We start from the raw sequence: 27,149 nt of genomic DNA, 5'->3' as shown, positions 1-27,149 counted from the left end.
GAAACTTATGGATAAAGACTGCAGATATATATAAGTGTTATATAGTAATAGGAATATAAAGTGTGAGTGTTGTTATGAATAATAAATGACAGAACACCAGCGGTGAACGAGCGCAAGTGGGAAGGTCATACACGCTAGTAATTTTCATTGCTTTCAGTGTTTTTTTTTTTTTTTTTTTAGTATGGATTCCAAACTATTTGAAAATCATAGAATAGTGTTTCTAGTGATAATATCAGGCTGTGGTAATCATATTACGGGTTGTCGGGAAGTGTACAGTGGAGACTTCGTTACCCAACTTCAGAGGTCTCCACAAGTCCTACGGTACTCGACGAAGGCTCAACAAACATCCCAGGAGAAAGCTGAAGGTATGTGACATATGCATATATAATTTTAATATTCTAGGACTAATAACTGATTTTTGGCAAATATTTTTAGAGAGTGTCGGAGCGCGAATATGCCCGCGAGACACACAAGTCAAGCTAAAACAACCCCGCGGTTTAGGGGTTAAGGACCCTAACCCAGCTTAACTTTGAAAGTTACCTGAATAACTCCCTACCGGACATGCATAGCACCTATTTAAACCTATTTAAGACCCTGTTCACACCAATAATGGATGTAAAGCATGAAATAAATGAAAAGGAACCAAAGAATGAGGAATTAGAAGTGACTGTATCTCAACCAGGGTACTTACAACACATTTGTGGCTGCCTTTTCTAAGGTTTTGGCAGTGATGAAAATGCTCTGGAAGCACTTAGAGTATTCCAGTGTTGTGCTGCACTTAATTCTTTGCACTGTGAGTTATAATTGTTTAACCCCTTAAACGCGGATCGTCGCGTTTGCGACGCTCGGCGAAAAGGACATAACGGCAGATCGTCGCGTTTGCGATTCTAGTAAATTTTGATTAACCGCGGGCAAGCAGGCTCCAGCTGGTATTGTCTATCAGTACTGCCACCCTGTAGCTACTTTTAGCACACTTGACCTTTGTACCACTGACCTCGGTTGTTGCCAAGTATCATTTTTTTTTACCCACCCACGCACCGCTGCCCGGCCCCCCCTCGTCGTGCGATATGGCGGCGCGCGGACAGCTCAGACGTGTCAATCTGCGCCTTCCTCTCGCAAGCACTTTATGCTAATTGGAAATGCTTGTTTCCCAAGTTGTCACACTAGCATTATATTCCTGCGGTTTGCCCCTGTTTAGCATCAGTTTACCGCAATCTTTGAAGGTGACACCATGTCTCACTCAAGCTCTTCCGAGTCTGTGCCTTCCAGCCCTCCGAAAAAGGGCTTTGTGACCTCCACCCCGTCCAAACCCTTACTAGGAACTGCTAAGGACCTTAGTGACTCGGCTATAGGCATTGAATTGTTGAAAGCGTCAATGGATTATGGTAGTGACGTCGGAGTGTTATCGAGCCTTACCGAGTCAGACACTCTATCGAGTGCTGAGTCTGAGGTGCCTGAAGTGACAATTCCTGTGCCCAGCACCTCAACAGGCAAGGCTCCAGTAAAAAGGGGACTAGTGTATGGAAAGGGGGCCAAGAGGAGACGAAGTGGTGACCCCGCTTCCCAGCCATTGTCTTCCTCAGACTGGCCATTGTCCCCTAAACCAGGTCACGCCGCCGCCATACCGCCACGCACTCCCAGCCCCATTCTCTCGTCGTCATCTTCAGCTGTGCTGTCTCCAGAGTCTTCTGAGTCTCCTTCACCACCTCGGAAGGGAAGTAAGCAGTCTGGTTTATGTAGAGGTTTCCATAGGCCCCGTGTCCGTGCTGGTAGGAGTAGGAAAGTGTCACCTAGTGTTAGAGTTAGTGGTAAGGTTACTCGCACTAGGCAACTCACCACTCAGGCCACTGCGAGTGACCTTGAACCTTCTCCTTATCTCCCCACCACCACCACCACCACCACACCGACACGACCTAGCACAACCTCTGCCACACGGCCTGCCTCACCGCCTGCCTCACCCACTGCCACATGGCCTGCCTCACCCCCCACCGCCCCCACCACCTCCCAACCTAGGCAGGGCACTCTGGATGCCTTCGTGTGGTCTGAGGGCTCAGATTTTGCGCCAGAGGATCTGCCCTTTGATGCCAGTGGGTGTGGGATACAGGCTGACTTCCCTGTCCCAGAGGATGGTGAATGTCTGGACTACCTGTTGGCCTTCCTGGATAACGAAGTCATGGAGCAGATTTGTACGGAGACGAACAGGTACGAAGGGCAATCTGCTGCAGTTCGTGAAGGTAAAGGTGAAGCTGCAACGCCATCCACGTTGCGGATGGCAGCACGGGTTCCTGTTACGATCCGGGAACTATTTGTATTCATCGGCTTGATGCTTCTCATGCCACATAACTGGAAGCACAAGCTCGAGGAGTACTGGAGTGCTGACGATCTTTGCCCCACACCCATCTTCACAGGGACTCACAGCCCTCACTCATCAATGTCAGAACTGCCTGGCTGGGCAGGGCTGGCTGACTGGGCAGGGCTAGCTAATGAGGCTGGACCGGTGGACAAGTGTGTGTGGTCTAATGCCGACAGTGTGAGGACGTTTTTGTTGCGTTTGCACATTCGCTGTTCACTGTGCCGCAGATGATCCATTGTTGTTGCAAATCGTTCCCATTGTTTAGTGGGCATAGGGTACTAAAATTTTGACACTGTATAAGCGAAATACATACATATGAGGTACTACCCAAAAGTGCCAGTAATTTGAGCAGAGGGAGCCAACCGCTTGCAGTTTTGCCTTTTGCAGCTAGGAGGAGTCAGAAGCACCCCTTGTGCGTCAGTGTGGCCCCTGCCTTGTCTGTTAGCGGAAGTGTTGTTGAGCTATGCTTACTATTATAACATGGTGTATAGGTGGTTTGGCAGTTCTGCAATGGCGGGCCTCACAGAACAAAGATCCTGCATCAAGTCCTGCTTCAAGATCAACAAGGTGGCTGCAGAAACTCACTGGTTGCCTCAGCAAGCCTTTGGTGATAATCCCATGTCCCAAAGCAGAACACTTTTCCGGTACAAGTGGTTCAAGGAAGGACGAACGTTTGTCGAAGACGATGACCGTTCTGGACGACTGTCAATGGCAGCAGCACCAGAAAACATCGGAAATGTTCATCAGGCTATCCTTGCAGATTGTAGATGAACTATCCATAATGTTTGTGATATCGTTGGACTGTCGTACGGGAGCGTGCAATGCATTTTGTCAGACGTGTTGGGCATGAGGTGCATTGCTGCAAAATTTGTGCCAAGACTGCTGAGTGACGAGCAGAATGCATGTCGCATTGCAGTTTGCAGGGAGCTCAAAAATCAGGTCGGAGATGATGTCACCTTCATCTCTGTGGTCATAACTGGTGATGAATCATGGGTTTATGGTTATGACCCAGAGACAAAGCAGCAGTCATCGCAATGGAAGTCTCCCAATTCACTGAGGTCGAAAAAAGCACGTCAAGTTCGCAGCAATGTCAAGATGATGTTGATAGATTTCTTTGATATCCAAGGGATTATTCACAAGGAATTCATCCCACCCGGTCAATCTGTCAGCAGAAAGTTTTACTGTGAAGTTTTGCATCATCTGAGGGAGAACATCCGCTGCAAATGTCCAGAACGGTGGAAGAACAAGGACTGGGTCCTGCATCATGACAACACCCCCGCCCACACATCAATTGTTGTCTGGCAGTTCCTGGCTTCCACTAACATGGTAGTCATTCCCCACCCACCCTGTTCACCTGACCTTGCCCCCTGCGACTGTTTCCCGTTCCCAAGCTGAAATTATGACTGAAAGGGCGTTGATTTGACTCAATTGAGGAGTTCCAGACTGAATCTCAGGAGGTGCTCAAGACCATCAAGCCTGAAACCTTTCAGGGATGCATGGACTCATGGAAAAAACGCTAGGACCACTGTATACATTCCCAAGGGGACTACTTCGAAGGCGACAGTGAGAACTAGGAGGTAAGGCAACTTATTTTCCTACAGTATTCAAATTACTGGAACTTTTGGCTAGCACCTCATGTGTGTGTGTGTGTGTGTGTATATATATATATATATATATATATATATATATATATATATATATATATATATATATATATATATATACCTATCTATCTATCTATTGGCAGATGCCTCAATCCCGTTTGGGGTGGCCACAAACAAATCGCCTCAAAGTCGCCCTGTCCCCCGCCATTTCACTGCCCTGCTCCCAACTCACACCCCCCTCTCTCATATACCTCTCCACCCCATCCCTCCATCTCATCCTCGGCCTCCCCCTCCCTCTTCTCCCCTCCACCTCACTCACATACACTCTCTTCGTCAGTCTTTCACCCTCCATCCTCTCCACATGGCCAAACCACCTCAGTGTGTTCCTCATAACGCTTCCTATCACATCCACATCCACACCACAACGCTCCTTTATATCCTCATTCGTCAGCCTGTCTCTCCATGTGACTCCACAGGCTCCTCTTAAATAACTTATTTCCACCGCTCTCACTCTTGACTTGTGTCCTTCCAACAACGTCCAAGCTTCACTTCCATACGTTAGAGTTGGTATCACAATACTGTCATGTAGTAACTTTTTCACTTCCATGCTCACTTCCCTGTTTCTTATCACTGCTTTCAAAGAACCAGCAACCTTTCTTCCCTGCTGTACCCTTTCAAGCACTTCACCCTCCAAACCGCCATCCTTACTCATCACACTAGCCAAGTACTTAAATGTACTCACATTTTCCAATTCCTCACCATCCAACCTCGCTGTACATTCACTGACATCACTTCTCTCAAAGACCATCACTTTACTCTTCCCTACATTCACCTTTAGATTCCGTTTCTTACACACTCTCCCAAACTCATCCACCAAGCCTTGCAGCTCCCCTTCGTCTTCACTCAACAACACAGTATCATCTGCAAACAACAGTACAGGGAGTTTCCAAACACTATCCTCTCTCACCAGGGCCACTCCAACATCCACTACCCTACCTTGTACCTCTTTTATTACCCCATCCATGTACAGATTGAACAACCATGGAGACATGACACATCTCTGTTTCAACCCAAATTTCAAAGAGAAATTTCACTTAGTTCACCATCCACACGCACTGCAGCCTTCACACCATCGTACATACTCTTCACAGCATTCAACAACTTCCCATCTACTCCATATATTCTTAACACTTTTCACAATCCTTGTCTATCCACCCTGTCATATACTTCCTCCAAATCCATGAAAGCCGCATACAACTTCTTTCCCTTCTCAAGAAACATTTCCACTAAAGATCTAAGAATGAATATCTAATCTACACAACCTCTTCCCTTCCTAAAGCCTCCCTGTTCTTCTCCAACTAATTTCTCTGTTCTTTCTCTAACTCTGTCAATAAGTATCCTACCATACACTTTTCCTATTATACTAAGAAGACAAATGCCCCTATGATTACCACACACTTCTTTTTCCCCTTTACCTTTGCACAAGGGAATAATTATACCTGACTTCCAATCCTCCGGGACTCTACCTTCCTCCCAGGCCAATCTGCACATCTTCCACATCGATTCTACTACTGTCTCTCCCCCATGCTTCAGCATTTCACCACACACTCCATCAATTCCTGGGGCTTTCCCCGATTTAACTTTCTTCATTGCTTCCACAACTTCTATCCTACTGATTTCTTCCTGTCTTCTCACCTCCCTCCTTCTCCCAGCCATTCCCCAGCCACTTATACTCACATTACTTCCATCCTCTATGTTCAACAATTCCTTAAAGTGTTCTCTCCATCTGTTCACTTTTTCTCCCTTCTCCACTAGTAATCTACCATTTTTATCTTTCACTCCCCTGCTAACTTCACTTCCACCCTGTCTTACTCTTTTCACCTCTTTCCAGGACATTTTCTTACAGTCCCTCCACTTTACACTCAAATTCCTTCCAAATTCCTCATCCATTTTCTTCTTACTCTCTCTTACTAATCTTTTCACCTCTCTCTTTCTTTCTACATATAACTCTCTCTTCCGCCTCTCAACTTCTTCCACGCCCCTATTTCTCATCCATTCATTGTATGCTTTCTTTTGTGCCACAGCCTGTCTCACCTCTTCAGTCCACTACACTGTTCCTTGCACCCCCCTCCATCTTCTGTTCCTTCCACACACCACATCACATGCTGCACATATTTCGTTTCGTTTTCGTTTTTAAAGGCTCCAACATGCTTGCATGTGTCGGCCTTGGTCACCTAATGGCGGCTCTCCATGCTGCACGATCCATTGCAGCCTCCCTGTTCAGTCCCTTAACCCTAAGGTCACACTTAATGACCTCGTCCCATGTCTTTCTCGGTCTACCCCTCATAACCCCACCCACAATATTAACACTTCTCACCTTCCTCACCCAACTATCATCCCCCATCCTCTCCACATGTCCAAACCACCTCAATCTACCTCTCCTCATCACAACACCAATACACTCCAGTCCCATCCTACCTCTCAACTCTTCCATTGTAAACCCAGCCCCTCCAGGCCTTGGACGCAGGGACGCACTGCACATCCACCTAATCATTGTCATTTCTGTACGTCTGAGCTGGCGAATGTCTTCCTCCTTCACTGCCCAGGTCTCACTGCCATACAGCATTACACTCCTAACACACGCTGCATACAAAGACCCCTTAGCACGTAGGGAGAGCCCCCTCAATGTCCAGGAGAGGCAAGAGCTCCCTGAACTTCTTCCAACCACTTCTCACCCTAGCCACAGAGCTAGCTCCAGCCCCACCTCCAGCACACAACATGTCTCCTAAATAACAAAACTCTTCCACACACTCAAGAGATTCACCAGCAAGTTCAATTCTTTCACGTCTGACGATCTCCACCTGCTCACCCCGGCACGCCGTACACATAAAATCAGCATTATCTCGCAGTCTACCTCTGATACCACTACATCTCTTATGCACCCATTTATCACACACACCGCACAAGATGGAATTACTTCCCACACCCTTGTGGCAAACTGCACATGGCCACTCTCCCTCGTCTTTGACAGTACCGCCACCAACCCTAGATATCATCACTTTTGTTTTATCTGCATTTACCCTTAAACCCTTTTGCCCCATACCATCTCTCCACTTCCTAAACCTTTCCTCCGCCTCCCTTTCATTCTCTGCAATCAACACCAAATCATCAGCATACAACAACTCCCACGGGAGTCCGTTTCTAAAGTCACGTGAAAGGGCTTCAAGTACCATGATAAACAACATGGGACTCAAGACTGACCCCTGATGCACACCAACATTCACGGAAAACTCATCACTCAAATCTCCATTCACTCTCACCTGGGTGTGAGCACCCACATACATGGCCATAACCACCCTAACCAGCCACTCCTCCAAGCCAAGCTTTCTCATTGCCCACTTCACCACCTCTCTAGGGACTCTGTCAAAGGCCTTTTCCAAATCAACAAAAACAAAATAAAGATCCCTTCTCCTACCAATATATTTATCCTGAAGCTGTCGAACAATGAATATGGCATCAGTGGTCCCCCTACCTGGCATAAACCCAAACTGCATCTCATCAATATTCACTCTTTCTCTAATCATACCTTCTAAAACTCTCTCCATTACCTTCATTATCTGATCTAAAAGCTTTATACCTCTATAATTCCCTCTTTCCAGGGCATCACCCTTCCCTTTATACACATTTACAATTACACTCTTCAGCCAATCATCTGGGACAACACACTCATAAATAATCCTATTTATCAGGTCAGTGACTAAACTCACCCCTATATCGCCTGAGGCCTTCAACATTTCGGCAGTCAACCCAGACACACCTGCTGCCTTCCCCACCCTCATCCTGCCTATTGCCTCACTCACAGTAGCAGTATCAATCAAAGGCCAAGGGCCAGACACTGGATCTGCTGGCTCCAAACCTTCCCTGTCCCAGTCAAACTCCTCATTCAACAACCGGTTATAATGCTCTCTCCATGCATCTTTAATATCCTCACTGTTCACCACTACCCTTCCTTCATCATTCTTCACACACTGCTCACCTATGATATCCCGATTATCCCTCTTCACCTGACCTGCCACCCTAAATATATTTTTCCTTTCCCCATGATTGAGGTTATCAAGTAATTGTCTCTGTGACTCAGACTTTGCCCTGTATACCTCTCTCCTAGCCCTACGCTTGGCAGCCAAATATTCCTCTTTGCTACCACCCTTCTTCCATTCCTGGAAAAGCCTTCTTTTCTCCTTAATTGCAGCTTCTACACCCTCATCCCACCACCAAGTTACTTTATGTCTTGGTGGTCCTCTTGTCCAGCCGCATGTTACATTAGTAACTCTCAAGAAATTGTTCTTGAGGGCTCTGTACTGTTCATTAACGCCTCTGTCTACAGCTCCCTGTTCAGCCACCACTCTCCTCAACTCGCTATAGAAGGCATCCCTTACTACTTGGTTTTTCAGCTTCCATATTTTCCTCCTAGGTACATAAGTCCTCTTTTTCATCATTTGTTCTTTAAGCACCATATCACAAATCAATAGTTTGTGCTGCTGCACACACTCCTCACTTCCTATAACTTTAACATCCCTCACTAACCTCCTATCGGCCCTCCTAACCAGAAAATAATCTATCTGACTGCTATTTCCCCCAGACTCAAACGTAATTAACCTACTGTCTCTTTTCCTAAAATATGTGTTGCACACAATCATGTCCGTTGCCTCCCCAAACTCGAGTATCCTTTCCCCATCTGCATTCCTTAGACCATATGCACATCCCCCATGCACTCCTTCATAACTTTGGGCTGCTTCACCTACATGACCATTTAAGTCCCCTCCCAAAATCACTATCTCATCATCCCGCATACCACCCACTACACGTATTAAATCATCCCAAAATCTATCTTTCTCTGATTCATCCAATCCTGCCTGTGGAGCATATGCCGATATAATCACAGCTATCTTTCTTCCCAACAGAATTTTCACAACCAATATCCTATCGCTTACTCTCAAAACATTCATAACATATTCCACCCATTTCTCCGCAACCATCACACCAACACCTCCATATCCGTCTGTCCTCCCCTGCCAAAACAACTTATAGCAACAGTCCCTCCCAACAATCTTCCTGGCTGATCCACCCCTGTACCGGACTTCCTGCAAATATCCTAAACACACCTTCCACATCTCCCATCTGCTCCAATTCATATTTGCCCAATCATTCCTTCACTTCTCTCTTATACTCAGCCTTTTTCTCATCCTCTTGTAACCTTTCCACTCTCCTTGCAACTACTCCTTCCTCTCGTCTTTCCCTTCTTCTATTCCTCCATCTTACTTATATCCTAATTCTGGCCACCACCAAGTAGTGGTCAGAAAGTCCATTCCCCCAACCTCTATAAGCTCTTGCATCCATTACACACTTTCGCATCCTTTCATCCACACACACATAATCAATCATATATTGTTTCGTTTTGTTTTTAAAGGCTCCAACATGCTTGCATGTGTTGGCCTTGGTCACCTAATGGCGGCTCTCCATGCCGCATGATCCATTGCAGCCTCCCTATTCCGTCCCTTAACCCTGAGGTCACACTTAATGACCTCGTCCCATGTCTTTCTCGATCTACCTCTCATAACCCCACCCCCAATATTAACACTTCTCACCTTCCTCACCCAATTATCATCCCCCATCCTCTCCACATGTCCAAACCATCTCAATCTACCTCTCCTCATCACAACACCAATACACTCCAGTCCCATCCTACCTCTCAACTCTTCCATCGTAAACCCAGCCCCTCCAGGCCTTGGACGCAGGGACGCACTGCACATCCACCTAATCATTGTCATTTCTGTACGTCTGAGCCGGCGAATGTCTTCTTCCTTCACTGCCCAGGTCTCACTACCATACAGCATTACACTCCTAACACATGCTGCATACAAAGACCCCTTAGCACGTAGGGAGAGTCCTCTCAATGTCAGGAGAGGCAAGAGCTCCCTGAACTGCTTCCAAACACTTCTCACCCTAGCCACAGAGCTAGCTCCAGCCCCACCTCCAGCACACAACATGTCTCCCAAATAACAAAACTCTTCCACACACTCAAGAGATTCACCAGCAAGTTCAATCCTTTCACGTCTGACAATCACCATCTGCTCACCCCGACACGCCGTACACATAAAATCAGCATTATCTCGCAGTCTACCTCTGATACCACTACATCTCTTATATATATATATATATATATATATATATATATATATATATGTATAAATGCGTAATCTGTACATGCTGGTATAAAATCTGACTGATGCTTTGATCACTCATTTGAAGCTGCTGCTCAATAAAGTGGTAGAAGGATTGATGCCCAGTAACTCTTTGGACCATTGATGATGCTGCAACATTCATGCCACTTCTAGAACTCCTTGGCACAGGAAGTCAATTAACTTCTTTGTGTCCACCTGTTTGGAACACTAAAGCTGGAATGAACCATAATTAACAGCATATTGTGTTGTTTGCCATGAACTGATGTTACATTGCACAGTAAGACAGTGATTGTCATGAAGAAATCTCATGCCATGACACTGCCTACCTTGTTGGTTAGTAATCTAGATAATTATTTGTTTTATCACATCAGTCCACGACGGGATATGCATTGTCATACTGATCCTCTTCCAACTAGAGAAGAAAATTATCTTCAGCTAACCACCTCATGAGATACCCATATGCTTTATCCCACTTCAGGATGGTCACCAGCCAGGTACTTATGTTTAAGCTCTGTTAAGAAAAGAGAATGGTTTTCCATTGATCAATTTGTTCAAAGCCCATATCCTTTGTACCTCTTAAGGATGGTCAGCAGTCAGGCACTTTTGCTTGACCTGTATAAAGTTTGACTTGCCATGGCAAAGCTCCAAGATACCTCTTGACATATCCCAGTTTTTTAGCCCTTTCATTAGAGATGCGGCACTCAGGATTAAAGACCAGGCATATGAACATAAAGTTACATTGTATGGCCTGAACCTAGCATGTTGCATCTTTACAAAACTTTCCCTGACATTGCCAAGGCTTGTCCACATCTTGACTTCATTCCAACCATTTGATTGTAGGACATTCCTTTATGAACTGCCAAACCGATCGACATTAAGATTGCAGAAAGACAAAAATACATGGTCAAACATAATAAGTTGTCCCCTCATGTAAACCATAAAATGGCATGTTATAATGAAACACATTGTTTGAGCTCTACCACAGGGCAAAATGGACATCATTCTGCGGGATGTTATTTAAAGCCAGGATAGCCTCCCACTTTACAAAAGTACAATAGAGGGCCTCTTAGAGGTTCTTAATCCTTGCACCCAATGTTATACTTGTTGGATGTTTATGACAATTACAATTTATCATTGAGGGTAACATTTCACCCCCCCACTCCAGAGACAGAGTTTTCTTGTCCCTTTTCAACACCACATGTCAAACCATAGAGTGGTGGCTAAAAGCAAGCAGATTGCTCAGACCATCAGTGTGGGGTTCTCAGTGTTGGCACTCATGGTTTAGCCAGTTTCCTCAGACCTCAGGTGGGACTACTACTCATCCCAAGGCCACGCATACCAAAACAGGTAGACTGTCCTTCATGTTGTTAGACATCTCAGTGCCAGAGTACAGGTATTTACAGTTTTCCTTTTCATCTGAGGAGGGAATTTTCCTTGTCCTCTGTCAGTGTTAACTTTCTTTTTGATAACTCTCTGATTGTTGCATCAACTGGCTAGAGGGTATGTTGAAATCAACAATTTTGTACACCATCTCGATTACTTCTCCAGCTCAGCATCTAAGAGAGATATGTCCACTGTCATCTTCCATACCCTCAGCACTGACAATAACTTGATGACACACACTTTAGTCTCTTGACTATTGTTGAATGCTCTGTCACAGATTGAGCATCACACACACCAGGGGAACACAGGATAACTCAGTGTGCCATGCAGATTCAATGTTCAGTTCACTGAATCCAAGCTCACTTCACTCAGACTGGGGGACACTGTAATGCTTGGCTGGAACAAGAGGGATTATCATTTCCATGTTCCCCCTTGACATTGTTGTTAGGAGTGATTCCCAGTATGTAATCTTACTAGGGGAGGGCTGTGTTGCTTTTAACAAGTGGCTCATCTTGCTTTGATACCTTGACCTTCAGAGTTTGGACCCAAATTAGTTATACCATACTGTATACCTGTTGACTTCAGATGGAACCTACATTTGAAGTTTGCAGATCCTTTAGCTCCACACATCCAGGGTATTTGGAGTGGGGTATCAGAGTGCACCAGGGATCTTGGTTGGCAACAGCAGCAGTTAATGCTAGCCTCTTCGTACAAGCTATGGATCATGATTAAGATTAGCCACATTTTCAAGCCCTCTTTTTGAATATTGGCCTGGTTGATCCAATGGAAAGGGGTTTTATAGATTTCTTTGCCACGTGTGTAGTATTGAATTTTGGCAACATCTGCTATAACCTCTTACAGGAATGCATTAGCTGGCTTAATTAAGTGCTCATTCAACCTTGACTTCTGTGAACAGCACTTCATCATGCAGTCCCAGGAATTTCTTTCATGATTGCAGCTTTTTCCCCTCCTAAGTCATATAAAGTTAATTGGTCTCAGTAGTGGATAGTGGGACCTTCAGACTATTATTTAGTTCTGACACAGTCTTATGGATGGCATTTAGATATTAATAATTGATATAGTTCCACATTCATTGTTAGTAAATTAGCATGGGTTATTATTGTTACCCAGCCTGGACTTGACCCTGTGGTTAATGTGGTTGAGTTCCTTGCCAGGGAGTGTTGTGCAGAACGAGCTGCCAGGTCTTGGTCCCACATCACTATCACCTCCTGAGATGATGGTAACCATCCACCTATTATCTTTTTAGCAGGGCTACATATTGCCCTAGGTTGACTTGGAACAGTACAGGTGAGGGACGTTCATCTTCCCTGAGCTGGGCACATGCTCTGGCTGCATAGCCCTATTTAGCTCGTGTAGGTTATGAAGAGAGAGTTTGGGTATTAACTTATAGATTATTTCTGATGCACTACCCAACCTCCCAGATTCACACTCAGAATCTTTCTAATTCACCATCCATCTCCTGGTTCAATACCTTCAGTATTCTTCATACTTCATCACTCATTTTCATAAGTCACCTTTTGTGACTCATCCTTTCAAATCACCCAGTATTCATTCACCATTAATTCTGTCCATCATCATTCTCATGTAAAATCAATTTGCCTTCTCACTGATTCACCACTTACCCGCTCAATTTCTTACCAGATTATTTGAATTACAGTACTGGAGGGAAAGGTTTTACACTTAAAGGGATATGTGTAGAATCATGGAGGATGACTATTGCGCCAGAAAATGTGATGACTGGTGAATCAGGAGAGATATGTGATGCAGCAGAAAACATAGTTGGTAAGGTGGAATAAATGGTCACTCAGGCAGGATGAGTGGTGGATCAGGAACGATGAAATATTACCAGAACACGAAAGAAATGGTGCTAAGTTGAAAGTCACAAATTAGGGAAAGGTTTAAATTCAGAGACCACAGCTCCTATAATGCCAGTAATTATTTAGCTAGCAAACTCACGGTGTCAGAGATTCTTCTATCTGAAAATTCATGGTGTTGATTTTTTTTTTTTTTTTCATGATGTCACTTTCTTGTTCCTGAAATTCATTGTCAAAGTTTTGTTTTTTGAAAATTCATGGTCTTGAAGTTTCCTGTTTCTGAAAATTTAGTGTCAAAAGACATGGGGTGCCAGAAATTCATCATGCTCAAGGTTTTTGGTGCTGAAGTTTCATGCTTTCCTCTAATCATCCCATCTCCTCTCCTGATAATTTTCCCATCTTCTCCAATCCTCCCATTAGCTACTACAGTACTATTATTTTAGAGATAGATGAGGGGGAGTTGCATGGCATTCTTCTCATCCCGTACTCCTCCCTGTTGGGATAGTGTTGCCCATTTAGTCAGACATGTACAGTTATTTGAGCCTTGAAAGATGTTTTTGTCTATACCTGTGTATCAGTCTCTTTGTCTGTCTATCTATCTATAGCTTTTTATAGCCTGATGCCTTAATCCCTGATGAGATGACTATATACAGAGATCCTCAGTGCTGCCCTGTCATCTCCCATCAGGTTGCCCTCTCTCCGTCTCACACCACCCTGGTGCATATGCCTCTCTATCCTGTGCTGTGGCATTAACATCTCTCTCTCTCTCCCTCTCACTCATGTACACTGTCTGTGTCAATCTCTCACTCTTCATTCACTTCATTGTGAAAGAGAATAATAATGACATCATTAAACTGAAGAATATAGTTTATAAGACTTAGCAATATACTGTATATACATTTTTTTTTTTTTTTTTTTTTTTTTTTTTTTTTTTGTCGTACCCTGCCTGATTATTCCATACCACACAGCTCCTATGTACCCTCGTGAGCGTACTCGTGAACGATCACCAGCATACAGGCCTGTCCAACGTCGTGAGGGATCTTCCTATAATGGTACCAGCAGTCACAAGTTGGTAAGTTTTTGGTGATGTGGAGTGGGGACAGGACATGAATGAACTGTCTACAGCAATTTCAAATGTATATAATATATAAATATATATAAATTACATGAATACTGTATGAATTTTCACATTTTACATGTAGTGCTTGGCAGTGTGTGGCAGCATGTAACTGGAATGTAAGTATCTCAGGGTACAGTCTTATTGTATTGTATCGTTTATAAAGACCCCAACATGCATGCATGTGGTGGCCTTGATCACCAAATGGCGGCTGTCTATGTTGCTTGATCTCGGGCAGCCATCCTATTCAGTCCTTTATCCCTGAGGTCACACTCGGTGGCCTTGCTCCAGGTGTTTTTCGGTATATCTCTTGCAGCCCTACCCCCAGTGTTTGCACTTCTCATTTTCCACACCCATTTGCTATCCTCTATCTTGTCTTGTCCACATGCCCAGACTGTCTCAGTCTACCTGTCCTCATTACAGCACCAATACACTTCAACCCCCATCCTTCCTCTAATTCTTCAGTCATAAGCCTAGCCCCCCCCCACCTATCCCCGTGCTCGCATTCAGGGACATACTACACATCCACCAAATCATTGTAATTTCTGTATGTTTGAGCCAGTGGATATCCCTTTCCTTTAGTGCAGTGGTTGCACAACCATACACCATTACATTCCTAACACATGCCACATAGAAAGATTCTGTAGCATGAAGGGAGAGCCCTCCAAATGTCAGGAGAGGTAACAGCTCCATGAACTTCCTCACTCCTCATGTTTGCCACAGAGCTAGCTCCAACCCCACCTCCAGGACATAACATGCCTCCCAAGTAACAGAACTCTTCCACACACTCAAAAGACTCACCAGCAAGATGGATTCTTCCATGCATGACAATCTTCGTGTGCTATTTCTGATACACAGCACATGTGAAATCAGCATTATCTCGTACTTTACCACTAAACCACTACCTCACTTATGTACCCACTTTTCACAAATATAGCACAAGATGGAATTACTTCCCACACCATTGTGGCAAACCACACATGGCCATTCTCCCTCTTCTTTGACAGTACCTCCACTAGCCCTAGATACCATCACTTTTGTTTAATCCACATTTACTCACAAGCCCCTTTGCTCTATACCATCTCATCACTTCCTATTTCTTTCCTCTGCCTCCCTTTCATTCTCTGCAATCAACACCAAGTCATCAGTGTACAAAATTTCCCCTATGGGAGTCCATTTCTGAAGTCACATGAGAGAGCTTCAAGCACTCTGACAAACAATAAGGGGCTCAAGATTGACCCCTGATGCACGCCAATATTCACGGAAAACTCATTGCTGAAATCTCCATTCACTTTCACTTGTGTGCAAACACCCACATACATAGCTAAAACCACTCTAACCAGTCACTCGTCAATCTCAAGCTTTCCCATTGTCCACTTCACCACCTCCCCAGGGATTCTGTCAAAGGCCTTCTCCAAATCAACAAAAACAAAGTGGAGCTCCCTTGTCTTTCTTATATATTTTTCTTGAAGCTTTTGGACAATGAATATGACATCAGTGGTCCCTTTGCTTGGCATAAACCCAAACTTCATCTCATCAGTATTCACTCTATCCCTGATCATACATTCGGGGACTCTCTCTCCATTTACTTCATTATCTGGTCCAAAAGTTTTATACCTCTATAATTTCCTCCTTCCAGGGCATCACCCTTCTCCTTGTACACATTTACAGTCACACATCAGTCAGTCATCTGAGACAACACACTCATATATAATCGTCTTATCAAATCAGTTAGTGGTAGGTGGGGGCGTGCACCATCCACTCACTCGATGTAGTGCTGGTCTCGGTTAACTGCCCTTTCCTCTCTTCCCTCCTACATTCTTTTCTTCATTCTTTCCTTTTTGCCTACGGGTGACCACATTCCCACTTCTGTCTTTTTCCTTCAGTCTTTCCTCCTCCTCCTGCCTATGGGTGACTCAACCCTGAGTGACAAGCTAAATGGTTTTCTGTACACTGGGCAACCATTTACTATGCTGGCTAGTTACCATGTAACCAAATTATGGTGCCTGGTGATGTAGTGGGTAATTAAGGCTCTTCAGTCAGATTGTGCCTGTTCAGGTTTATATCCAAGGGATGGTTGGGGTTTATTGCTCCCCAAATTCCAGTCGAGGATGAATGAGGCTGGTCGCTTTCATCTTAAATGTCAAGACTAACTTTCCTAGCCCCATGCTCCTACGCTTCTTATGGGGCAGCACAGGATTAGATGATGATCAGATCAGTAACTAAACCCACTCCAGTATCTCCCAAGGTCTTCAGCATTTCAGCAGTCAACCCACACACACCTGCTGCCTTCCCCAACTGCATCCTGCCTTTTGCCTTGCTCACAGTAGCAGCACAATCAAAGGCCAGAGGCCAAACACTGGATCTGCTGACTCCAGACCTTCCCTGTTCCGGTCAAATTCCTCATTCAGCAGCCGGTTATACAGTAATGCTCTCTCCAAGCATCTTTGATATCCTCATTGTTCACCACTACCTTTCCTTTTACGTTCTTCACACACTGCTTACGTATGGTATCTCTGTTTTCCCTCCTCATCTGGTTTGTCATCTTAAATATCATATATATCATACTATGTATGTTACTATATCGTATGTGTCATTTATGATGATGAATAACAGTACGCTAAAGCACTTCATACATTATTTACGTGTATTACTGTATTTAGTCAACATATACACAGGACCTCAGATGAATATTCGGAATAATTCTGACTCCACGGAGGACTGACGTCATGGCATTCAGATAACATCATCGACTAATTTTTTTTTTTTGAGTTAGGAGACTATATTTTACAAAACAGCAGCCCTAAATGGGACCATGGGAGTTGAGTCGAACTGACTATGTATGACATGAGCTGAGTGGAGATGCCAGTCACAGTGAGCTGGGCGCATGAGGTCACTGTGCAAAAATGAACCACGTAACTTTGAGACAGGTCCCATGTTACACGAGATTTGTCGCAGAGTTGGTGACTACATACTTTCAAAACCACGTTACACAGTGCCACGTTACTTGAGATTTGAGTGTACATCCTTTACCATTGAACACCAGCATCACTCTCCTTCCCTAACCAGATAATGGAATAGTGGTTTCAAGGAATAATCTTTCTACTTGCATTATAGCTGACAACTCTGTTAAAATCTCAATAAATTTAATAAATATTATGAACAGTAAGACTGGCTGTAGAGTGCTAGACCTACAAGTAAGTATTATGAGCATTAAGATTGGGTGTAGAATGCTAGGTCTGCCAGTGGTCAGACTAGTCAGTGCCAGTTCATCTTACTGTTGTGTAGACAGTGGCCTGCAGAAGTTATTTATGATCATTGCTTTCCTGTCCCCTTATGAGATGTACTGAAATAGAATGTTTTTTTTTTTTTTTTTTTTTTTTTTTTTTTTTTTAACCCCTAAAACGCGGCTTTTTACAGTCGATCCCTCCCGAGTGGTGGGGTTGTATCGCGGTCTGAGTACCTGTAGGAAAATATTCGCCAAAAATCAGAGATTAACCCTAGAACATTATACTTGGTATGGCAGATAGTACTTACATTCAGCTTTCTCCAGAGACAGGTGTTGAGCCTTCGTGGACTACCCAAGGACTTGTGGAGACTTGCAAAGTTGGGTAACCAAATCTTCACTTTCACACCTCCAGCAACCCGGTTTCCCCTCTACCACAGCCTCATTCTGTCACAGTAAACTTTATACTACAACGTAAAGGTAGTTAGGAATCCGTATTTGTACAATAAGCACTGAAAATAAGGCTAAAATCAACGGAGCGTACGGCCGACATGCACTGTGGCGGCGGTCTTCCCGTCACTCAACAAACTTTTCCATTTTCACAGCTAAAAACATGTATACTACATTATTTTCAATCATATTACTTCCCAAAAGATCACCACAGAGCGCTTTTTATTCTGCCTTACGTCCGCCACTTTATTCTCGTTCCTGTCGGCCGCTTGCACTGACTGGGAAGAGCTAGAACTTGCCATAATCTCACTTTGAAAGCCTGCAGTAAACTGACGCTAAACAGAGGCAAACCGTGAGAAAAAAAGCTAGTGTTACAACTGGGGAAACAAGGTTTTCCTAGTAGCATAAACTGCTTGTGAGAGGAGATCGCAGATTTACAGTTCTGAGCGCTCAGAGCGCTGCCATGTATCACAGCCAGGCTGGCCGGGCCGTGGTGGGGGGGGGACGGGGGGAAAACGCGATATTTGGCAACAACTGAGGTCAGTAGTACAAAGGTAAAGTATGCTAGTTGTAGCTAGAGGGTGGTGGTACTGATAGACAATACCAGCTGGAGCCTGCTTGCCCGCGGTTATTCAAAATTTACTAAAATCGCAAACGCGACGACCCGCCGTCCTGCCCTTATGGCCGAGCGTCGCAAACACGACGATCCGCGTTTTAGGGGTTAAAGCTAAGGAATTTTGTGGGCAGGGTAACCTTCTGCTTTATCATATTTTCCTTATTCCTGCTATTAAGTTCAAGTCTTTGTTTATTGTGATAATGAGCTGCCAACAGGCTTGCTGCAGTTATCCATCATTCGAATGGCCATGTTAGAAGAAAGTATATTCTTTATTAAATTTTGCACTTTATTTTGACTCTGAGGTACCTCTGCCCCCCCCCCTTTTATATATATATATATATATATATATATATATATATATAGTGGGAGGTAGTTGAGGTTTTGTGGAAGGGTTTTTGATAGTTTTCAGTCTGGTTTACCTTATATATTTAAAAAAAGTGGTGTGGATATAGTGTCAAATACACCTGAGTGCTATACCAGTTTTCAGCAAGAATTGTCAGCTGAATACAGTACCCTGTATACAGTAATTGTGAAATATTTAATATGATTTGCTGGAGCCTTTGTGGTAAGTATGTACAGTAATATTGCAGACAGTATACGTATACTGTGCTTCATTTTCACAGTTGTCTAATTTTAAATTGTTTATTTTAACAGACCTACCAAGACTTCATGCGTGAGATGAGAGAATTCCACTCACGCACCCCCACAAATCTTCCTCCTATGGCTTTTCCTCCACCAGTGAGTAGTCAGCAAGTGGATGAATTTTTTTAAATGCTAATTATTCTTGTTCTTTTTTATTTTTGTGTGATTTTTTCTCTGCAATCTTTTAATATATTATATATTGCATTTTCAATGGTTTCTTGGCTATGTTCAGAGTATTAAAAAAAAAAGGGGGGGGGGAGGATCATTTTTAGCACCTTAACCCTTGGGTGCTGGGCTAAAATCTGCTTGTGCCTCACCTCAGTATGGAAAAAAAAAAAAAAAAAACCATGACTCATAACCATAATATCTTAGAAACTGTAGCAGTTAGGGAAATGAATTAAAGACCATATTATTCACCAACTCTTCTTCTTGTGAATTAAATGATCCCCAGGTTTGTAACTCATTGCATTGATGAGTGATGATGTAAGGAAGAGGACTAATTTTTGCTGCGAGAACGGGATGTGTTCGTGCATCTGCCTGTGGCCCTGACTATGGGTTTGCTGTCAGTGTGATAACATCCCTATTAGTAGATGAACTAGATACAGTGGTGTCTAATACACGCCCTAAGGTGCTAGCACCGAGTCCTTTCCTAGTATCCATGGAAAGAGGCTTGGCAGGGGCGGATGAGGCTAAAGTCCATGTGAGGTGGGAACGAAATCGGACGAGAAATATTAATAAGGATCTTCCTTCACCTGGCAGAGTCACAGAGATGACTGAGGTATGGTTGGGTGGGCTGGTGGGAGTCTCCCTCGAGCTTTTGGTGATGAAATAAAGTGGCAGTCACTTCAAACTGTGCAGGGAAAACAAGTGCGGCAAGTTGGTCCTGACATTTAAGATGAGAGTGACCAGCCTCACTCATCCCTGAGTGGCATTACGTGAGCAATAAACCCAAACCACCCCTTGGATAGAAACCTGCACAGGCTCAATCCAATTGGAGCACCTTAATTGCCCACTAAATCACCAGACGCAATTATTTGGTTATATGGTTACCACCCAGTGTAGTAAATGGTTTCCTGGTGTACAGGAAACCATTTGGCTTGTCACTCAGTGTAGAGTCACCCATAGGCAGAAAGAAGAGGAAAGGATGAAGGAAAGACAGAAAAGGAAGTGCAAGGCCATCCATAGGCTGAAGGAACAGGAAAGAATGAAGGAAATAAAGACAGAGGAGGAAGGAAGAGAGGAAAGGGCCGTCACCAAGAGCAGCAATACATCGAGTGAGTGGATGATGAGCGTCCCCACCTACCACTGACAATTTAATAATTTTTCTTTTATATCTGGGGCTACCCCTAGAGACAAGGGGATCCCAAGTGGTTGCTTGTATCCATATAACTGGAACTGTCCCTGCCTTCAAGGAATCCTCTTTCAACTCCATTCTCAGACCTCAGTTTCTTGGGTGTCCCTGGCCTGACCACAGCTTGGGGATGGTCATCTCACATAGGGACTACTCTTGTTGTTGTTGTCATTGTTGTTTAACCTTGGTTTGGCCGATCAAGCAGACCCAATGGCTGCAGATATGCAACTGCTTCTGAGGGTTTGTCGCATAAGTTCTCTATGCTACTGATGTTATGTCCGTGTCTTAGAGTATCATGTGCTGTGCAGTGCTCCATTATGTGTGCTGTGTCCAGTGGGCCTAATTTACAAACAGGGCACAGGTCTGTGACTCCGCTTAAACCAAATATAAGCTAGTAGCAGCAGATGGCTGGGTAGTGACCTGATCTGTGCCAAGCTGGTGAACTCAATCAGCTTTATTTAATGATACCTCCAAGGAGCTGATGTTTGAGAGGGGGGGAGGGGCGTTGTAGCTTATAGTATAGTGTTCTGATTGAGGTGTATTTCTCAGTACATGAAGTGGATGTGTAGGTATTTACAGTATTTACTGTTTCCTTATGGGTGTCTGAAGGTGGGGTGTTGTTGAAGAGGGTGTTTTTATCTAATTACCTAATTGTAATTTTACAGGATTGAGTCAGGCTCATTGTGTCCCATCTTTTAATAATATTTTATCAAATTTCTCTTTAAAACAGTTAATGTTTTTGGCACACGAGTTCATTGAGTAATATATTCCACTGATCTGTTGTCCTGTCTGGAAAGTTGAATTTTCTCATATCTTTCTTTAATTTTTTATATACAGTAATTTCTTGCTGTGTCCTCTTGAAGATGACTGTCTAGGTACTATATATTCATTGATGTCAATCTTTCCTTTTCCTTAGACACATTTATATAGCATGATCATATTGCCTCCTTTTCTTCTCTCCTTATGTTGGTAATTGTAGCTTTTCAAATCTTTCGTCATAGCTAAGATCTCTCATGCTTGGCACTCATCTTGTGGCTGACCTTTGTACCTTCTCAATCTTCCCAACATGCTTTTTCAAGTGTGGGTTCCATACTACTGCTTCATATTCAAGCGTTGGTCTTGTGAAAGATGTACCGTAATTATCTTTATCATTTCTTCATTGATGTATGTAAAGGCTACTTTCATATTCACAAACAGGTAATACATATTCCATACTTTTTCCTTTATACGTTCTTATGGTGATAGTCTGTTATTGAGAATTACTCCCAAATCTTTCCCCTTGTCATTTGGTGATCGTCCTAGTGTGGACCAGCAGTTCCTTTTAAACATCATCTGGCTGTTGTGCTGAAAATCCCTCACCCCATACCTCCTTACCATTTTGCACAATGCAGTTAATTATTGTCTGCACTGTGGGGAAGTCAGTGAAATCATGTTTGGCTTCAGGCCACAGCTCTATCCAGCATGAGTTTACACACTTCCAGGTCAGCTCATCATGTCACTCTGTGATGTAATCTAATATGCTGAAATTCTTCCACAGTTCCCTGACACCAATTTCACAGCTGTTTTCCAGTCCCTTATGAATCCTTTTAACCCGTGAACTGCACAATTACATTTTTTTATCCCACCCTGTGGTGTGCAGAAATATGGGGAAAAAAAATAGTTTTTGTTTATTATAAACCTGAAGATAAACATCCTGGGCATCATCTGGTGAAAAAAGAAAAACTCTCTCTCTCCATCTTTGTGTAGCGCCATGGGTATGTTTGCGTAGGAGTGTAGTAGAAATATATATATATATATATATATATATAGTTTTTGTTTACTATAAACTTGAAGATAAACATCCACAGCATCATCTGGTGAAAAAGAAAAAATCTCTCTTTCTCTCTCTCTGTCTTCGTGTAGCACCATGTGTAAGTTTGTGTAGGAGTGGAGTAGTTAGCGGTGATGCACAGCCACTGGAAGGTTAGCACAGCCTGAGCTGTGGCTCGCAACACGATGCTACCCAGCCTGAGCTGTGGCTCGCAGTGCTATGCTACCCAGCTTGAGCTGTGGCTTGCAATCTGCGGGTTAAAGGTACAAGCTGCATACTTTTGCATTGAAAACAGTGATTGCATCTTGATGGAGAGGTTGAATGAGGGAGGTTGTGTTTTTGGACAGAAACACAACCTTTGTGTTGGAGTTTGCCAATTTCAGTGACTCAGGATGGCCACTGCAATTATGTAGGATGAGTAGGACCTTGAATTTGGTACCCAGCGCTGTGAGATATTTCTCAGCTTCATACACAATACAGTTGTGGAACAGTCAGTAAATAATGCCACAGTCATCCAAGCTTTCTTGTTATACTGATAAAAAGCAGGAAGGAGGTAAAGAACTTTCTGGAGAAGTGCATGGGGTTGCTTGGATTTGTAAAGTAACATTGACTTGATCTTGTGGCCTGCAACATCACCACAGTGTAACAAAGACACCCTATCCTTGGCCACCTTGAATCCTGATGCACTTGTTTCGTCTTTGGAGACGTATGTTCAGTGAGGCATTTTTTTCACCACAGTCCCATCTTGTCCTCATTGAACACTTGCTTTGGAGATGTCCTTTCTCCTTTATCAGCTTTGCATACTCTTTGGGGAAGTCCTTTGCTTCCTCGTGGTTATCCCAAGCCAATTCTGTTGTGATACAAAGGTTATGGAAACCATGCCTCTTCTACAGATTTTCAAACCACCCCTATTTCCAGGCCTTCCTTGGCTGCCTTTTCACCAGCATTCCACTAGTCACTTTTGCTTTCACCCAGGACTTAATCACCTTTCCCCCCCACCCACAAAATGCTGGTAGAGCTCAGTTTTCATTTATTTTTGAAGGATTCAACATGCTTGCATGCTTCGGCCTTGGTCACTGAATGGCAGCTCTCCATCAGTCTTGCAGCCTCCCTGTTCAGTCCCTTAACCCGCCCCATCCTGGCTGATTTTGGATTTTTTTTTTTTTTTTTTTTTTTTTCCCCCCCCGAACCTCCACTTTTGGTGAGAAACGATGGCAGATCACAGAGAAAGTGCTTACCTGACACTAGAAATGGGTAAAACAGGTTAGCCACCGCACACCTGGTACCACATTCTGTACAGGTGCTCGGCTGCTGTCCTGTTTTCTGTGGTTGAGGGATGTATTCGAAGTCACTCAGAATTGATAGGTATTTATTAATTTGGAACAAAATAACATGTAGTACAGGAATATATTGGTTTTCACACAAAAATATAGGCAAAATAGGCATTGTTCCATTGAGCCCAAATCAGTCACATATGAATCGCTATGACTGTTGTTTCAACATATATTTCATTTTCTCTACTTACATAATACTTTTCCACTAACATTATACCAGTTTCCACTTTATAGAACTGTTATCACATATTTACAGGCCTTACGATTATATTTAGCGTCATATTAGTGGATATGTACATAGTGAGCAAACTTGCTATGACTGTTGTTTCAACTTATGTACTCTTTTTCCAACATATATAATACTTTTCCACTAACATTACACCAGTTTCCACTTTATAGAACTGTAATCACATATTTACTGGCCTTATGATTTAGTGTAATATTATCACATATGTACAATGAAAGACGAAACTATCTTCCCAGTTTCGTCCAAAGATAATTTACACTTGGAGAAATACAATGAAAACCCAATCTCTACTTCTGCGTGTTGCAAATGGTTCGATTTTTCCACTATATGTTCGTCAAACTTTGGGAAGATATTTGTGTCTTTGTACCTAGTGAGTGAACTCGCTATGATGGTTGTTTCATCTTACACTCTATTTTTCAACTTATATAATACATTTCCACTAACATTACACCCGTTTCCACTTTGTATATGTTTCACATATTTACAGGCCTTTCTATCATATTGGGCGTCATATTATGGCATATGCACAGTGAAAGACAAAACTATCTTCCCAGTTCCGTCCAAAGATAAATTTACACCTGGCGAAATACAATGAAAACCCAATCTCTACTACTGCGTGTTGCAGATGGTTCGATTTTTCCACTATATGTTCGTCAAACTTTGGGAAGATAGTTGTGATAGTGAGTGAACTCCCTGTTACTGATGTTTCAACTTACACTCTATTTTTCAACTTACATAATACTTTTCCACTAACATTACACCCGTTTCCACTTTATATAATTGTTATCACATATCTACAGGCCTTACTATTATATTAAGCGTCATATTATCACATGTGTATATAGTGAGCAAACTCGCTATGGCTTGCTTCAACATACACTCTATTTTTCAACTTGTATAATACTTTTCCACTAACATTACACCCGTTTCCACTTTATATAATTGCTTTCACATACTTACAGGCCTTACTATTATATTGAGCGTCATATTATCGCATATGTACAGGCCTTACTTTTACAGTGAGCGTCATATTATCGCAAGCACACACAGTATCAGTAATGTAACAAGGTGTGATATTCCTTATCAGGGTGGGGAGGAGAGGGTGGTGGGGGAGGTTGGGGAGGTGGAGAGCGGCGCCCTTCCCCACTTGCGCTCCTCTTTCCTCTCCCTTTTCCTTTCTTCTTTCCCCTCCCTTTCCTTCCTTTCCCCACATCACGGGGCTGTGGGGAGGAAGTGCGAGAATACTGTGGGGTCATAGACCTGCTAGGGAGCGGCTCCTCGCCTGCCTGCTGCCCACGTACACCAAGTGCTCGCACTGCCTCCCTCCCACCACCACTTTCCCTTTCACCACTCACTCCTGCCACACCACTTTCCCTTTCATTCCTCACTCCCCCCACACCACTCATGCCTTCCCCAGACAACACAGAAGGACCATACCTTATTTTCCATCTCACCACACCTTACCTGCATAAATGTACCAAAAATCACACGTGAAATTTGAAAAATGTGCAAATGACGGACCTTGCAATTGCAAAACGTATGGATACGTCGTCAGGTGTCACCGTGACAAAACGTGGGAACGTATCCATATGTCGTTGGGACGCCTCGGGTTAACACTGAGGTCACACTTAATGACCTCATCCCAGGTGTTTTTTGGTCTGCCCCTTGCAACACCACCCCAGTTATTAATGCTTCTCACTTGCAGCACCCAATTATCATCCCCCGTCCTCACCACATGCCCAAACCACCTCAATCTGCCTTTCCTCATCACGGCACCAATACACTCCAGTCCCATCCTACTTCTCAACTCTTCCATCGATGACCCCACAAATAATTTCTTGGTTAACAGGTATATGCTGTATATTCAGATCCTCAGTCTACAGTAAATGTTCAGATTTTTTTCCATTGTAACAGTATTTGGGTCTCTCCAATACTGTGCCATCCTAGCAACTGCTGGGGCACTAGCTTCAACAACATGAATTTCTATCTCTTTATGTACAGTACCGCACCATCGACTCATCAGTATAATTCTCTTCCCCGCAATTGGCGTAACTCATACCACTCTTAAGCATTGCAAACAAAGGCACCTTTTCAGTTAGTAGTAACTTCTTCTTGTTTAGGCACTTCTGTAGCACTACTGGACCTTGCTGAGCTAGGTTGGGGATACTTTGGAGCCATAATACCCCAGTAAAAGCACACAAACTTTGCAGTTACACTGGCTAGTGCTCACAGTGGAGTGACACATGCAAAAGTTGACTTTTGGAGGGAGTGCAGCAGAGTGTGCATGACACACAGTGGTTGGATGCAATACCTTTCATGGCATGAGATTTTAAATTCACCTCCCCCCCTTCCCCCCCAAAGAAGAAGAAACAGAGTGGTTTCATTCATGATTAAGTGAAACTTGAATAATATAGGATGACTACACAGTATATTTATAATGTTGCTGTCATGTTGATTTATTTACAGTACTGTATTTATTTATACTTTCTCATGTATAGTCTCCATACAATGTCAGTATGAGTAATGTATAACACTCATTAATTGCTTATATTTTCCAGCCACCATTTGACCCTATTGGGCCTCCCCGGTACTACGATGGTCCCCCTCTGCCCGAGTACCCTGCCTCACGCTCTCGGACGGAGAAGAGACCATCTGCTGACGTAAGAAGGGAGCAAAATATTGTATTTCTGAATTAGAATAGATGACCTTTGAATTATCACTAATGAATAATAAGCAAAATGCACATAAAGATTTAGTTAGATTAGGTCTCATGAAATAATTTGCAAAATAGAGTTTAGTATTTTTGAAGATTATATCTTGGAAAGCTTTATGAAATACTCTTGCACCATGTAAAATTACTTCAATTTACAAGTACTGTACTGTTAAAAGAAACATAATAAAAAATATGTTAAACCTGTTTCCCACCATTGAGAATAGGG

General features: G+C 43.4%; 1 protein-coding gene across 2 annotated transcripts in view; it reads left to right on the top strand.

Annotated features, from left to right (window-relative positions):
* Ythdc1 (YTH domain containing 1) overlaps nt 1–27,149 on the top strand; it is a 314,054-nt gene that overhangs the window by 263,521 nt on the left and 23,384 nt on the right. For both annotated transcript variants that reach the window (XM_080284977.1, XM_080284976.1), the window contains exons 11-13: nt 14,386–14,489; nt 19,481–19,564; nt 26,769–26,870. In XM_080284977.1, coding sequence (XP_080141103.1) covers nt 14,386–14,489; nt 19,481–19,564; nt 26,769–26,870 — 290 coding nt within the window. The remainder of the gene's footprint in view (nt 1–14,385; nt 14,490–19,480; nt 19,565–26,768; nt 26,871–27,149) is intronic.

Source organism: Coenobita brevimanus, chromosome 103, assembly GCF_032717465.1.
Source record: "Coenobita brevimanus isolate Jiangsu-jjx chromosome 103, ASM3271746v2, whole genome shotgun sequence".
Classification (NCBI taxonomy): Eukaryota; Metazoa; Arthropoda; class Malacostraca; order Decapoda; family Coenobitidae; genus Coenobita; species Coenobita brevimanus.
The sequence above is the reverse complement of the archived record's forward strand: the minus strand, read 5'-3'. Positions and strand labels throughout refer to the sequence as shown.